Source organism: Sinocyclocheilus grahami, unplaced genomic scaffold (genome assembly GCF_001515645.1).
Source record: "Sinocyclocheilus grahami isolate Dianchi unplaced genomic scaffold, SAMN03320097.WGS_v1.1 scaffold279.1, whole genome shotgun sequence".
Taxonomy (NCBI): domain Eukaryota; kingdom Metazoa; phylum Chordata; class Actinopteri; order Cypriniformes; family Cyprinidae; genus Sinocyclocheilus; species Sinocyclocheilus grahami.
In genome coordinates, this window is record NW_015505458.1 from 1,417,337 (window position 1) to 1,434,179 (window position 16,843).

General features: G+C 36.3%; 1 protein-coding gene across 6 annotated transcripts in view; it reads left to right on the plus strand.

Moving 5' to 3' along the window:
• Positions 1 to 16,843, plus strand: part of tenm2a (teneurin transmembrane protein 2a) — a 309,718-nt gene that overhangs the window by 48,805 nt on the left and 244,070 nt on the right. For all 6 annotated transcript variants that reach the window (XM_016291960.1, XM_016291962.1, XM_016291965.1 and 3 more), the window contains exon 2: positions 9,866 to 10,165. In XM_016291960.1, coding sequence (XP_016147446.1) covers positions 9,937 to 10,165 — 229 coding nt within the window. In that variant the 5' untranslated portion in view covers positions 9,866 to 9,936. The remainder of the gene's footprint in view (positions 1 to 9,865; positions 10,166 to 16,843) is intronic.

Sequence of the window (16,843 nt, forward strand, 5' to 3'; positions counted from 1 at the left end):
ATATATAAAATAGGGCTGGGCAAGTTAACGCGTTAATGCTTTAATTGATTAACGCAGACAGTTATTTTATCGCACAATATGTAATTTTTGCCGCTAGAGGGTGTGTGTTCAAAATAAACAAAGAAACAAAGGCGTAGTTTGAAGAGCCGACAGTGTGGAATCATGGGAGTTGTCGTCTTCATCCCCACAGCCAATGCACTCCGACGGGTCTCGGGCAGAAATCATGTTCATGGATGAGTTAATGATTTATTAACTTCGTAGAATGAAGCAGGGTGAGGCTGAAAGCCATCGAAGCGAAACGAGGCCGCTGAACGAGCGTGACACATGGCTCGAAAGCAGCGGAGCTTTTATTATGCCACAGTCGACCGCTTCCACTCCTTCCGGTCATGCATATGTGGGAAAAAAAGCAGCGCTGTTTTATCATACTAGATACATTTGAAATTTCTGTTATTATGCTACTCTGTGCGGTCGTCACCGGTCTATTAAAACGCATAACATATTAAAGTGTCTTTGGTGTTTCCATGTTTTCTACAAAACAAAATCGTAAATCGAGGGGTTATGACGTCATTGGCAGGCGACACAATTACACTATAGACACGGTCCGTTTCACTAGTTAAAATTGCTTATTTCTCTGGATTTAAACTTTCTTCGAAACATTTGGGATAATGTAAGTACACAAGTCAGCAAAATATATAACACTGTTCTAGTGGTTTTTGGATGTTTTAATAAAAAAATCTTACATATTGTGCCTTTAACGCAGTTTTTTATTATGAAAGTCTGTTTCTCACTGGCTGTGAATACACATACAGACAAACCATGGGTCACAGGAGGGGTGGGATGTTGATCAGTGCTGGCTTGGGATGGGCGTCGTCATGCGTCTCAACCAATGAGAGCATTTGGGGTGGACCTAAGAATAATAAACTTGTGGTTTATTATTTTGAGTTGTTTGGGACACGGTAACACACGGCCCTCACAATATATTGCTTTACAGATCTATCACTTTTGCCGCTCAGAAATGTTAAAGCAATCATGCTGTATGTATCAGAAGTTCAGCGCTCCGACACTACATGCGTACTGTGCCAGAGCCCAACTGAATCGCGTTCTGGCCCACCTCTTCCAACTGAGCCCGAGCGTGGGACGGAGCGATCACACTAGTCAAATGAACCGGGCTTTGGGGGTCGAATTGTTAAGATTGCCTAGTGAGAGTACACCCTTATTCTCCTGCATCCCGCACACACAAGTCTCTACCCGCCCGCACCCGCACTCGCCCATCAAGTGTTGCGTTGGGTCCCACGATAGTGCAGGTCTCTACTCGGAACGTGCCTGTTATAATGTTATAATGGAGGCTCTAGACAAGCATAACTTGTTTTTCTATAACAAACTATAAAATATTTTCTATAAAAACATTAATGCCCTGGCAGTGACAAATAGCTTTGGTTTTATATTTAATTTGATTACATTAATGTTTGTTGTAATAAGTTGAGATTTACAAGAAATATTTAACTGCTACTATGTAAAAGGAATACTGCTGTAAAAAAAGCACCTAATTTGCTTAGTGTTGGCAAACCAAATGTTATTGCACTTTTGTTCATATAGCAGTACTTTTAAATGAAAATAGGGCACAATACGCTACTTTTGAATTCATTGTTGAATTTTGTGCATAACAATGCGATTAATTGCATTAAAAAATAAAAAACTTTTACTCGTTGCCCAGCACTAATATATAAATATATTTATTTATATATATATATATATATATATATATATACACACACACACACATAGTATTCAAATATGTAATGTAAAAATTGTATATATAATATATTAAACAAAAATATTTTACGAAAATATACTAAATATATTAAAATATAAACTAAAATAAATTACATATATTTTTTATTCAAATCGTATAACTTTATATATATTTGTGTAGTACATGTATTTTCATATATATTCGAGTCTTCGTTGTTGGGTGAGCTGCTTCTTTAGGCTGTGAAATAACATTGCACTGAATCTGTGTGAACTGTATTTCATCTTGTTTGTGCAGGCTTGAATATTCTCACAGGTCAACTCATATCAAAGGTGATTGTTGTAATACATTTTAGAATAGAGAGCAGCTTGGCACTATTTGCCTGATAATATGAATATCTCTTTTCCCACAGAAGGTGAGATATAGAAGAGGAGAGGGTTTCCCTGGAGAAATGGGGGAAGTAAAGATACTGTATATATATATATATATATATATAGAGAGAGAGAGAGAGAGAGAGAGAGAGAGAGCGAGAGAGAGATGGTGCAAGAGAGAGAGAAAACAAGAGGGAGAAATTGATCATAAGTGCATCACTAGAATTTGGTCATGTGTAGACCTAAAATGGCGGCCTGTTTCCAGCTGAACACTGCCATGCACAGAATCTATCCTGTTTGTCATACCTCCATATAGGACATGATTAATGACCCCTGTCTGGGAAAGGATGCACTCATTAAAATCTTAATCAAAAGCCACACAGTTCTCCTCTCTTCTGTTTTGCCTCGCCATCAAGGCTGCGGCACAATTTCAGATCTGTTCCTCTCATCTGTCTGTGAAATAAAGGCACTAATGTCACGTTAAAATTACACCACAGATAAAACACACGGCTGTATGCTCTACATGCTTAAGGGAACTCTCCCCTCTGACTTCCTCCTAAAATTAAACCAAAGGGCTTATCCCATTGGCTGTCAAGTAAATTGTGCCCTGATGTGTATGTGTTTTATGACCATTTAATTCAGTGCATTGGTAAGGAAATGTCTTATCTCATTTCTATTTTATTTGCCTTGGAAATACACTTTAAGCATGTGGTGTGTGATGAATATCACTGCTCAAGAAAAAATATTTGGGTAACACTATTTTGATAGTCCACTTTAGACATTCTAGTAACAGTAAGTAACTTTGCAACTACATGTCAACTAGCAGTCATTAGAGTATTAGTAGACTGTCTGCTTCATAGCTTCTAACACTTTATTTTGATGGGTCCACAACATACAACATACTGACTATGAGAAACTTTGCAAGTATATGTCAACTTATTCTACTAACCCTAAACCTAACCTAACAGTCTACTCCGAGAGTTAGTAGACATGTAGTTGCTAATAAATGAAAATTAGTTGGCATGTACTGTAGTTGCAAATTAATGAGAATTAGTTGCCGTAGTTGGAAAATTACTTACAGTTAGTAGAATGTCTAAAGTGGACTATCAAAATAAAGTGTAACCAACGTTTGGACAAAGATAAAATCATTTGCAATTTCTGTCATCAAACAAAATGGCCAAAATAATGCCTGTTTCATACATAATGTTCGTGAGTGAGTGAGTGAGTGAGTTGTACTTGCTTTATAGCCGCAGCCTGGCCTAGAATAATGCAGATAAAAAAGCTGTACTTTGCTGAATTACAGAAGCAGAGGTCAAGTTATCACTGATTTATGTAAGGCTTTGTATGTTGATTGATTTACTTAATGTCATTGAAATTAAATTCAAAGCAAGAAAGATACATTTAATTTAGTAAGTACTGCAGTCTCGGATAAAAATACTTTCTAATGTTTCAGCTTGACAGTTTGTAGTTACTCTGCATTTTTAGTATTTTTCTATTATATGACTCAATTAATAGCTGTATTTGTGAAGAGTCGGAGGCCACAGACCATAAACTGTGATGAGAGTTCACGGCCATGTTTGTCTATGTTTGTTATTCTGGGTTTAATGTTGCTGGTGCAGACATTTAGACTAGAATGTGACCCTGCCATCTTAAATAGAACATTATGTCATTATTTACAATAAAGCTTCAACTTCCGAATCTCTGAGGTTAAGGGTTCGTTTATGTCTTTGCGTTGATAAGAGTGCTCCCAGCTTAAATGCTTGGCGATCTCACTGTAGCAGCCAGATTTTTCATACTGAGCTGTCTCTGTGGAGACCCGTGTCATTTTTAAGCCCTCGCCCTTGAAAGTTCAATTTAGGCGGAAGCTCTTCGACGTGACAAAATTTTGCCTCTGTAATTTTTCAGATTAACACTTCGTTCTCCTGTAAAGCCTTCAGTTCAGCTGCGATTTCATGTTCTGCACTGCTGTTTTATTTACATTCTCTGTTCTCTGGCATCCATCGCTTGCCTGTGCCATGTCTCACATAGATTGTGACTGGTGTTTTGTGTGTTTAAAGAAGTTGAGCACAGATTCTTAACCTGAAATTCAATGTTCACTCATCTGTATATGTGAGTGTATATGTGTGTTCAGTCAAGTGTGTTTACTGCTTTTAGCAAGCATCCATGTAGGTACACACATGCAAACAATAGTTGTGTGGATGGATGGATGGATGGATAGATAGACAGATAGATAGTTAGAAGGGGTGGGCGCTATACCGGTATGAAAGTGAGTACCGGTATTATTTTGTTCCCTGATATGGATTTTGCTATACCGTGGATACTGTTATATATTCATGAATTAAAATTTTGCATTTATATAGTTTTGTTCAATTTGGTATGCTTTGCGAATTTTAACCCAAATGAAGATAAAGAGTCAAGGCTGAACGTTTTTGTCCTCTGTGCGCAACGCCGTACTACACAGGCATTAGTAATCAAACACATAGAGCCATCGTAACAGACCAAATTAATAGAGCACATGCAGGGTGATAAAGACTGTACTGCACAATTTTCTCACTTATCATGCGGCCACTTGCCTTTTAAGTAAATAATTGAGTGCAAAATATTAATTTGACATTTTAATTACCTCATCGTGACTCGCAGTAGCCACTTGACCGCTCCGTTATCAGTTGTAGAAGTTGTGGTTGTATCAATAACAGACCACTAGATGTACAGACCACTAGACCACGCAATTGAAAAATCAGAGTTGTATTGCAGGCAGCCAGGAAGAAATATAAATGAACAATGTATGGTTCTGCTCTAAGCATGTAAGTTACAAGTTTGTGAAAATACTGCCAGTGCCAGGTAAACGTAAAGCAGATTATGAATATACTTAAGATTCACAAATACCAAAACAACGTCTACACCAGACGAAAGCAGCACGATTTGACAAAAGCAATGTTCTCTGCTGTGGATGCGGCGCGACACGACAAATCCATGACAGTAAACTGATGCTCGTTCTATTTCTGACGAACTCCAGTGCTCTGACACAAAGAACAATTTCAAATATTCATAAGAGAATCGTGAAAAAATAGTTTCCTCAAAAATGTTAAGCAGCACAAATGTTTACAACATTGACAATAATCAGAAATGTTTCTTGAGCAGCAAATCAGCATATTAGAATGATTTGTGAAGGATCATGTGACACTGAAGACTGGAGTAATGATGCTGAAAATTCAGATTTGATCACAGGAATACAGTAGCCTATATGTTAAAACATTCAAATAGATAATTTAAGTTGACAATATTTTAAAATATTACAGTGTTTACTGTATTTTTAATAAATAAATGTAGCTTTGGTGAGCATAAGAGACTTTCCCAAAAAGTTGGGGGATTGGGGGGCCTTGAAAATATTTTTCTCTACAAAAGGGGGGCCCGGCAGAAAACGTCTGAGAACCACTGGCCTACTCAAACAAATGTAATTTAATTTAATTTAATTTAATTCATACAGGCCTACCATGTTGCATGTTTGCACTTTTTGAGAAAAACGATGGCACAATAAAAAAAGACTTTTCAGGTCTATGTCTAATCCCTCACTTTTTCTCGTTATATAAGGTTACAATATTTTGCCTGTAATTTTTTTTTCTCATATCGCAATATAATATCGATATCGCCTGGACAGTGTAAAATATTGTGATATGAATTTTAGCTCATATCGCCCACCCCCACAGACAGACAGACAGACAGATGGATAGATAGATGTATGTATGGATAGATAGATTGATAGATAGACAAGCACACAGATAGACAGACAGACAGACAGATGTACGGCTAGATAGACTGCCAGACAGATTGATAGATAGATAGACAGATTGATAGACAGATGGATAGATAGACATACGGATAGATTCATAAATAGACAAACGGATAGATCGATATATAGACGTATGGATAGATAGACAAGCCCATGGATAGATAGACATATGGATAAATAGATAGATAAATATACAGACAAACAGATAGATAGACAGAGAGACAGACAGACGGATAGATGGATAGATAGATGGATGAATAGACAAGCACACAGATAGACAGACCGACCAACGGATAGATAGATGTATGGATAGATAGATCGATAAATATACAGACAAATGGATAGATAAACACAGACAGACAGACAGATGGATAGATAGACAGATAGATGGATAGACAAGAACACAGATAGACAGACGGATAGATAGATGTATGGATGGATAGATATATTGATAAATAGACAAACGGATAAATACTTAGATAGATAGATAAGCCCATGGATAGATAGATAGACAGACAGACAGACAGACAGATAGATAGACATGGCTAGATTGATAAATAGACAGACAGATAGATAGATGGATATATAGATGGATGGATAGATAGATAGAAAGAAAGAGAAGATTAATCACATGTCCTAGATTCTTCCACCATCCTGTTGTTCCTCTTCACTCCATGGCTCTGTCTTCATCACATTCCCCATCACTCTCTCTGGGGAGGACCATAGATAGATAGATGGATGGATAGACAGACAAGCACATGGATAGAAAGAAAGAAAGAAAGAAGGAAAGAAAGAGAAAGATTAATCACATGTCCTAGATTCTTCCACCATCCTGTTGTTCCTCTTCACTCCATGGCTCTGTCTTCATCACATTCCCCATCACTCTCTCTGGGGAGGATGGCTGTCCTGTGGAGGGGGGAGTATCAGCGGGCTGAGCCTGAGGAGAGGGAGGCAGGATCTACTCTAAGCCCTGAGGCCTCACTTCTCCTCCACTGCCTGTAATGAATGGAAAGTCTGACCTGGTTGTGCTGCAGCCTGGGCTCATATTGACCCGGTTCTCCTCCACACCATCGTGCATCATCTCACCACTGTGGTGTTAGAGCAGCCCCAGGGCCCTCCTTTAACTAGCCCTTCCTCCATCCACACGCCCGCGCATGTGACGCTCTCGCAGAAACCCACAATGTCACTGCACCTTAAATCAGCGCTCTGAACGGCCCCTGCAGCCCAGTGGCTGACCAAATAACCCACTCCAGACATCAATAAAGCTTTCTAGTGCAGGCCTGCTGGAGTGAAGAAAGGTCAGATGCAATGAATAGAAGAACTTGAAATGGACAGTTTCGTATTTGAACATACATATACGGTAATTGGTCATTAATTTGTAAACAAAGACTTTTCCTGCGTTACATAATCCGTTTTATATTCGCCGTAGTAAACACTCCCATTCTAAACCGTTAGTGGCCTCAGTGATTGAATGTTTTATTTGAGCCCATAATGAGGCCTTTATAAACATTAAATATCCGCTTCTAATCAACAGACACTGGAGGCAAATCTTAAAATGACCTTATAGTCTCCTTTAATGAATCCGCATTAAGCCAGTGTCGCACGCTTTGTCTCTCTCATTCTTTTATGCGAGTGTTTCGCAGTAAATAATTATCGCGTTAGGTGACCTGATTATTTTTCCTCTGCATATTCAATTACTTTCAGTATGTGCAGGACAGCTAGTGGCCGTGTTGTTATGTAACGATCTGTTGCCGTGCAGGAAAATCATCCTCTCTGCGCCGAATGCCGGACCGTCCCTGGGGCAGTGGACTTCTCCTCCAATCAAGCTAATGCAGGAGGAACAGCGTTGAGAGCACTTGTTGAGGGGGACAGGAGCAGGCCGAGTTTGTTCTGACCGCACTTAGTAAAACAGACAGGCACAGAGGGGCCGGCTAAAGTTACCCCTGACGTTCTCTGTACTCAGACGGCTCAGGTATAATAACGGTGCGTGTTTGTGGAGGAAGGATGCCTGCAGCTGGACCAGTGTGGGTGAATTTACTTTTAATTAGTGTCTAATTACTGTACATTCGCTTTCACGTTAAAACCGTGGAATCATGTCTAAAGTTAGAATGGCATTTGTGTCAGAAACATGGCCTTTGTGGGTAGTGCACATGCTCTGATGAGCTGCACACTGACAGGTGAATTTAAAAAAATGAAAGAAAAACTGTGCAGAGAAAATGAATGTATTTTATTTTTGAGATTACATGCTCTGTATTAATTCAGCATTTGTGTGTGTGTGTGTGTGTGTGTGTGTGTATATGTGTGTTTTAAGTTTATGCTTATCACACACCCCTCTCTCTCCAAGACTTGTGAAGCAAACCTTTCCATGACCCAAACAAGGATTGACCATAATAATAATAATATTATTATCATCATTTTATGTTGATTTTACATTTATTTAGGGGTTTCATTTTACAGATAAGATTTTTTCTCACCAAGGCTACATTTATTTGCTCAAAAATACAGTAAAAACAGTAATATTATAATGATTTAAAATAACAGTATTCTGTTTAATATATTTAGAAATGTGGTTTATTCCTCTGATTACAAAGCTTAATTTTTCAGTCACATGATCTTTCAGAAATCGTTCTAATATGCTGATTTTGTGATCAAGAAATATTTCCGCTTACCATTTTTGAAAAACAATTTTTTTATAGTTTTTTTTTTTTGGTTCTTTGCAACAACAATTATTTGAAATGTAAATATTTTGTAACTTTACAGATGTCCTTAGTGTCACTTTAATCGATTTTTAATGTGTCCTTGCTCACTAAAAGTATTAATTTCTTTCTTACACCAAACTTTTGAATGGTAATGTACTTATGATTAAATTAGTCACAGCTAATGTAAATAAACACATTTAATCACATAAAAAAACAGTTTATCAAAAAAAATAATAAATACCCCAAACTTTTGAATTGTAGTGTTTTTATGATTAAATCAAATTTACCACAGTTAATCACATAATACAATGTGGTTCATTACTGAGTTTAAATAAAAATAATAATAGTGATAATAATAATAATAATAATTAGAATTTCACAGTAATAATATTAATTCACATTTATAATAAAACCCCCAAAATACAAAAAAAGTGTTTTAATTTAGCAAAATATTTTAACATTAAAAGCACTTTCAAAAAAAAAAAAAAAAAAAAACACAGCCGGGCTGTGTTCGACTCCCTGTTTTCCGCGGCACATCCAGGCATCTGTGATTATCCTCTCACGGCCACAGAGGGAGCTTTTCTCACTCTGTCTGCGATAATGAGGGAGAGACTCACAATGCCCTCAAGTCATTTCCTTTCTCCTCCCCCTTCTCCTCTTTTTCACTCTATCACTCATTCTTCATCGGCATCATGACTTCACTCCTCCACACGTCTCAGTTCCTGCTCCACTATTTCATCTGTGATTATGGCTGTAATGACAGCTGCTTCTTTTTGTTTAGATGTTTCTCTACTGTTTTGTTTATGAATGCACCATGTACCAAAGATACATTTTGGTAGACCTTTTTTTAAAGTCCTGTTCCGCAAGTACTTATTATAGTAATTACAATAACTGGGTAAAAACTAGGTACTAATACCAAACCTACCCCTAAACCTAATCTTAACCCATGTAGTCATCTTATATAGCCCAGTGCTTTCTTAGGTAGGTACACTGTAAGTGCACATACTGTAAAATAAAGTGCATATATAAGTTCTGATTCAGTTTTTGCCTGTATTTTGGATTCTGTAGTGCTGTTGAAACTTCGTTAGTCAGTAAGATTCTCTAGAAAGCTTATCTGGATGAGATTTGCTTTGCTATGGCTATGTTGTTCTGCTGGCAATACCAGCACTAACCAGCTCAAATCAGCAGTCCATGCTGGTCGTTTCAGCAGGGAACATTTTGTACTCTATTGATTTGTGTTGTCTTGTATTACCAGGTGAAGGACTGTACAGCTGTTGAGACCTCCACCTTGCTGACTGATCTGATCATCGGGCTGCAGCAGCTGTCATGGATCTGAAGGAGCGCAGGCACCGTACACTGACCCACGGCTGCTGTGGGAAAGATTTCCAGTTCACCACCTCCTCCCTGGACCACGACGAATGCCGCGTACCCACCCAGAAGTCCTACAGCTCCAGCGAGACCCTGAAGGCTTTCGATCATGAGTCGCGCCTGCATTATGGGGGATGTGTGACTGACCTGGTGCATCATGAAGCAGATGAGTTCACCAGACAAGGAGGTAAAAACACAAAAATCTACCACAAAGTATAGACATGCTCACGTAAACAGCACAGCATTGGCCAACATACAGGGTTCAGCCCTAAATAATCATATATACAGTATTTATTTATTTGTTTTTTATTTACTATTTTGACAAAAATTAATACTTTTATATATTAAGGATGCATTCAGTTGATCACAGTTGACAAGAAAGATATTTATAATGTTACAAAAGAAGTATATTTTAAATAAATGCTGTTCTTTGGTACTTTCTATCAGAGAATCTACTGATTTCAACAATGTTAAGAAATGGAAGATAATAAGAAAACGATTTATTGAATCATTTGACACTCATTGAATCATGTGACACTAATGGCTGCTGATAATTCAGTACAAAACATAATGAATCATACATAGAAATATTAAATATTTAATATTATAATATTATTGTATTGTACACTGTATTATTTTAATCAAATAAATGCAGCTTTGCCTTGGTGAGCATAAAAGTTTTTTTTTTTCAGTAAAATCATTTTTATTTATTCATTTTTATTTTTAATGTTAGAGACCCCAAACTTTTGAATGAAAATATGTATATAACAAGCTGTACAATATTTTGCCTTTAATTATGACATATGCACAATGTTTAGCACTACTAAATTACACACAGTTTAGTTTAACTTTACTGTAAATCAATCAAAAATGTGATGGTTAGGTTTTGTTTTAGACCAGATTTGCTTGGTGGCACTTATGTGTGCACTAGAGACAAAGTGCGATAATAGAAACATTAGCCATGAGTATGCTAACTAGTCCGTTCAGTCATTTGAGCCTGGCATACTACAGTTAAAAGTATAAATGTATGAATCTCATAAAGGTGCAAATGTTGTGCAGTGTTTCAAAGGAAGAAAATTATTTCATTTTATAAATATATGTTTTGTTCATAACTTGTAGTTTTTTTCTAAATGTAAAGGGCCACTTAACATGTTACTAAACTGAAATTAAAGGAAAAATAAAATCAGTGTGCTTCATTTTTCATGATAGTTCTGCTCTAAAAATGCAGCATACTGTACTGTATGTTACAATGATGATTCACTTGTAGCATTTAAACTAGTGATTTTGATTTTTAGTGTTTTATTGTTAACTTCATTTAAAGCATTTTATCTATATGAAATAGTATAACATTTTAATAATATAAATTGGTTAGTGGAAAATTACAAAAAAGTCATAATTATGATTTTTTTAATAGCAATTAAGAATTTTAATAGCAGGACATTCCTAATAGCTTTATGCAGCCAGTTTTCAAGTTGTAATTATTTTTAAAGATCTTAGAGTAATTATTAGATCTTAGCAATTTTATTAAGATCACACTGAAGAAGAATAAAAAGGTAACCGTTTTTAATAATCTGTTTATTTACATTTAGCCAGAAATAGTCAATTACATGTATTGTTAAAATAATTACTTCACTCAAAAATGTACAAACTGCATGCACACACATAAAATCTCTCCATTTAATTAAAAGATAACCCACCCCAAAATTAAAATGGTCATTATTTACTAACCCAATCCAAACCTATATGGCTTTCTTTGTTTTTTTCCTACTGTGAAGCATAATAGAAGATATTTAAGAATGTTGGTGACCAACCACTTTTAGTTCCCATTGAATTCCATTATATAAACAAAAAATGCAGTTGAAGTCACTGGGAACGAAACAAAATATAATTTCTGTTTCACAGATAAAATTAAAATGCATACAGATTTGGAACAACATGAGAATGTGTAAATAACGCCAGAATTTCCATTGTTGTGTAGACTATCGTTTTAAGTAATTTACAGTTGGTTGTTAGGAGTGGCATTTTAGCCAGAACAGTGGAAAATTGCACTTAATCAGTCAAAATGGTTGTAAATGACATAGTATTGAATTGATGAGGTGAGGTAGATTCCTAGTATCCCGTGCTTTGATTGTAATTGATCTGGCCACTTATTTCTATAAACAGATGTGTTAGACGTCTCAGTAATGGCCCCTCTTAGGTGAAAATGAAAACCGAGCTGGGCTCTTTGGCTCACTGGTGGCTCTCAAGCGTATGGTCCAGCTGCGAGCAGTAGGGCAGTAGATCGAATGTTCCATCACTCTCCGCCCCTCTATGTCTTCACACCCCTGCAGGGGCACATCTGCGTCTATAGAGGCACATCAGTGTCTGCACAGGCCTTCAGTAGAGACGGCCCGTCCTGCAACACCATCAACTGCAGCAAGCTTTTTATTTGTTGCTTCTCAGCATTTGTGTTGAGGGCACTATTGACAGCACTTTTTTGTAAGGAGGCTAATTTAGTTTGTTAAATTAGTGCAATTAATTATGAATTTAAATAAATAAATAAAATGATAAAAAATTAACTTTTCAATCAATTGACAATGACAGCCCTACCTGACTGAATTAAATGTGCATCTGGGTCTTTTATAGACTGTCATCCCTTGCCACGCCACACAGAATGACAATTAGTTGCCGAACTAATGAGTTTCACATCAGGAGCTTTAGCGGTCCCTCGGGGTGTTTGTTTGGATCCAGTTTGATCCTGGATTTGTGTGTTGGTTCTTGTTCCAAACGTCACAGGCTCTGTTGTGGATTTCAGAGGACCACGGCATTCTGCCTAACCCCTAATTCCTACTTTATGAGCAATCTAAAACAAGCTGATAGCTTGCGCGTGGTATTCCGAGAGAAGCAAGAAGGAGCTAGTCATATTCTGTTAAGGAGCCCGTCAGCAGTTTGTTTGTGACATTGTACTCGACTTTTCTCTCTCCGTTCCTCTCTCATCACCCCACGGCTGCTGTTTTGATGGGAAACAAGTCAAGTCACGCATTTCATTGATTATTTTATTTTGTTGATTCTGTGCTTTGTTGGTGTATCGCAATAAATCTAGGCAGGAACAGATCAAAGGGAGAGCAAAAGAACCTGCGGGTATTAAATATAAAAGACTGTGAGATTAAATGCAGTCTCTACCTCTCTGTCTCTCGCTGTCCTCGTCACATTCTGTTTCTCGTTGCCCTGTAGCCTCGTCCACTCTCCCCAACACCCTGAAACTCTTTCACATCAACCTTGAGACAGCTGAGAGTTTTCTTGTTTGCTCATTGATGGCTTGGGAATTGGTTTCAAGTGTCCCTGAAGCTTCAGACGCCTCCTCTGACTGTAACTGCTTGTCAGGGCATACAAGCAAAGAAGTTCAATTCAAGGCAAAGATTTGTATGCCTCGGGTATTTAATTAACCCCAAAAACATCATAAATATGTTCAAACATTGATCCTTTAGACATGGTACAAAACCTTAACTGCATTACCTTACATTAGTTTATCAAATAGCAACATCTTCATTTGCACGTTTTTAAAAAAATTTACCATTTCAGTTGATTTCTCTTTATTTTATAAAAACAATTTCCTCACTACCCTTAAAACCATTTGTCCTCAGACCAACTTAATTTGTCCATTATTTATAAATCAGTTTTTTTCCTTCTATTTTTATTTGTTTTATAATGTATAAATATGTTCAAACATTGATCCTTTAGACATGGTACAAAACCTTAACTGCATTACCTTACATTAGTTTATCAAATAGCAACATCTTCATTTGCACGTTTTTAAAAAAATGTACCATTTCAGTTGATTTCTCTTTATTTTATAAAAACAATTTCCTCACTACCCTTAAAACCATTTGTCCTCAGACCAACTTAATTTGTCCATTATTTATAAATCAGTTTTTTTCCTTCTATTTTTATTTGTTTTATAATGAATTAAATATAATTCAAAAATGTTTATTATTATTATTAGAATAGTGTATATGTAAATTATATATATGATATTAATTTAGTCTTTATTTAAGTATTTAAGTGCTTATTTTCTGTCAAAACTTTGTGCCAATTCTGTCACGCATTTGCAACATTAGAAAAACAAAAACTGGTCAAGTACAAAATTTAGCTTAACACCTAAAGATGTTGTGTCTCACTGCGGTACCAGTTCATTAGATCAAGCTGAAAATCATTTGAAACCACTCTGTAATCTCAATTCATTAACTCACTGTAGTGTATGATACCTTTTTGACACATTATTTTTGTATCAGATTAGGGCTGTCGCGATTGGTCGATTTTATTCGACTATTCGATTTTTAAAAATCCTCGACTTCATTTTGCTCTCGTCGGCTAACCGTCAAAATACCGGAAGTGGCGCATTTCACAGACGAGAATCCATAAAACACATTTAGAAATCATATTTAAGCATAATTGTGAATTCACAAATGCTACAATGTAATTAAATAATTATATGCGATGCAGTTCTAACGCAGTATATGTGCTTTATTTACATGCGTGTAGGTTAAGTACGTGCGTCACACAGCGGCTCCGTTCACAGTAGTTCCACAGGAACTGTTATCATTTACATGTGTGGAGAGTTTGGGTTTATTATAACGTTCATCTGGGAACGCAACGTGCGCCATTTCATCAGATTTGTAAGGTAAATCATTTATAAATTTACGCAAACACAGGAGAATACATCACGGTTTCAAAATAAAAGCTCAAACCCTCACTCTGAGTTTACACGTTTTGATGTCCACATAATATTTGAATTACAGTGGCTATAGCATTTCTGTCCTAAAGAAATGGCCAAATATTAAAGATTAAGTTGACATTTGAATTAAATGGTGCTTGGTTAATATTAAACAAGTATTAGATCGCACAGCAATGTGTAAAAATAATCATCGGGCCGTTGGCGTCCTCTGCAGGCCTTTGTTGTAATGCGTAATGTACATTAGCTCTATTGTTTATAATACATTATGTATTTTAACAGTTTTGTTCAATAAAACCATATGATTTCTTGCTTTTGATACTTTATTTGAACTAATTATTATTGCCTCATTGCTATTATATATGTATTTTAAGTCATTTTAAAGGCTATTGTTCACTTACGTATATATATATATTTTTATTACCACAAAAAAATTATTTATAATTATAGGGCCCTATGAAATCCATTTTATTTCCAAATTCAGTTTGTTTTCCATTTTCATTTTTCTATACTCTGTTTTAATGGTTAAATAAAATTTTATTAATCAAAAAGCCTGTCTAATTAATTGAGTTTTGCAGTTTTATCTTTAACAAATTCTGTTTTCCATTATTTTCTGGATTCCATTTTAATGGTTCCATTAAATTTTAATAATCAAAAGCATCTCCAATTCATTGATTTTATTTTTTAAAAAATACATTTTATTTTTTTTTCAGAAATACTGCACATTTACATTTTCCTCCTAAATAAATTCTGGTAAATAACATTTCTGGTCTCCAGTTTCGTAGTGTGTTCTGTCCCAGTACTCAGAATTAGCATTTAAGAATTATACATTTAACAATGCATATTTGGTATTTGGACAGTCTCCACTCACGGCTGATCTTAGGTTGTACATGTATGCCAGCAGGCTTACAATATTTGCATTAACATGTCGCTTAATCTTTTAAGAATTTAATATGGCATATTCTTGCTGCAAGCCATTAATCTGTTCTGGAATCTCTCAAGGCAAATGCACATTATAATCACAGCCAACATTGTTTCATTATGTTATCTTGATTCCCATGAGGACTGAATCATTTAATGAAAAATGTAATTGTATATGCATATATGTACACATGGCCTCTGCTATTTAGTCCAAAGAACTTTTTTATTTTTTTTAGCAAATACTATTTATATGACTATTTTTACTACTACTACTAATAACAGCATTTTTTAAAATTAGTTTTGTTAGTTAATTTTTTATTGTGTGTGTGCGTGTGAAAAGTGCCATACCCTTCACAAACAGCTAGTTTAAAATTAGAATAGCTTGCAGGATTAACATGGGGCCATTTTACCTTTTATAAAGAAAAGGTTAAAAACAGTGACTTTTTCTGATTGGATTTATGCTCAAAGCTGCTGACCTGAAATAACTATAAATAAAACCATGTGAGCTCTATATTAAAGCTAATACATTGCTTGGCAACTGCAAACAACTTACAGATATAATAATATAGGTTACTGGTTATGTCCCTAGTTATGGGTCTCGGTCCTTCAAGTCCTACCTCCGAACACCCTTTTGTCCATGGCAGCCGCAGTGGGTGGTTGAGTAGCCTAATGAAGGAGCTTACCGCGGTACAAGTGCACCGTATCCAAAAAGACAAGACTCAGTGGGCAGTCTGAGCCCTGAAGTCCATCAGGGGGTCAGCTGGGTGCTTAATAGCACTCATGACATGCCGGTTAAACTCACAGTTTGGACAGCTGTGACACTTCTTTTGACACCAGCCTGCTAAGCTCGGTCTAATTGCAGATGGCATTCCCTGTATCTTAAAGGCTGTTGTTTTATCCCTCCGTAGGAAGGATTCTTTTAATTATTGAATGTTTGGTACAGTATAGCGTGGCTAAGTGGCTGCAATTTGGGGCGCTTTTGCCCTTGGGTTCAATTATGGCACTACGCTGCCGAGTGCAGGGTATTTAATACTTTGTCAAATCCAGTCTTATAAAGCATCTCGCTCAGCGCCTGGAGACTCTCCGTAAAACATTCAGACATTTCTCATGTTTTTTTTTCTTCAGAGGTTAAAATGACACTTTGTGTAATGAGCAGCGAGCTTGTGGTGTAATGGGAAATACTGAAGGTCTCATAAATTAGAGATACGTTTTGGTGCTCTCTCGATTGATTAG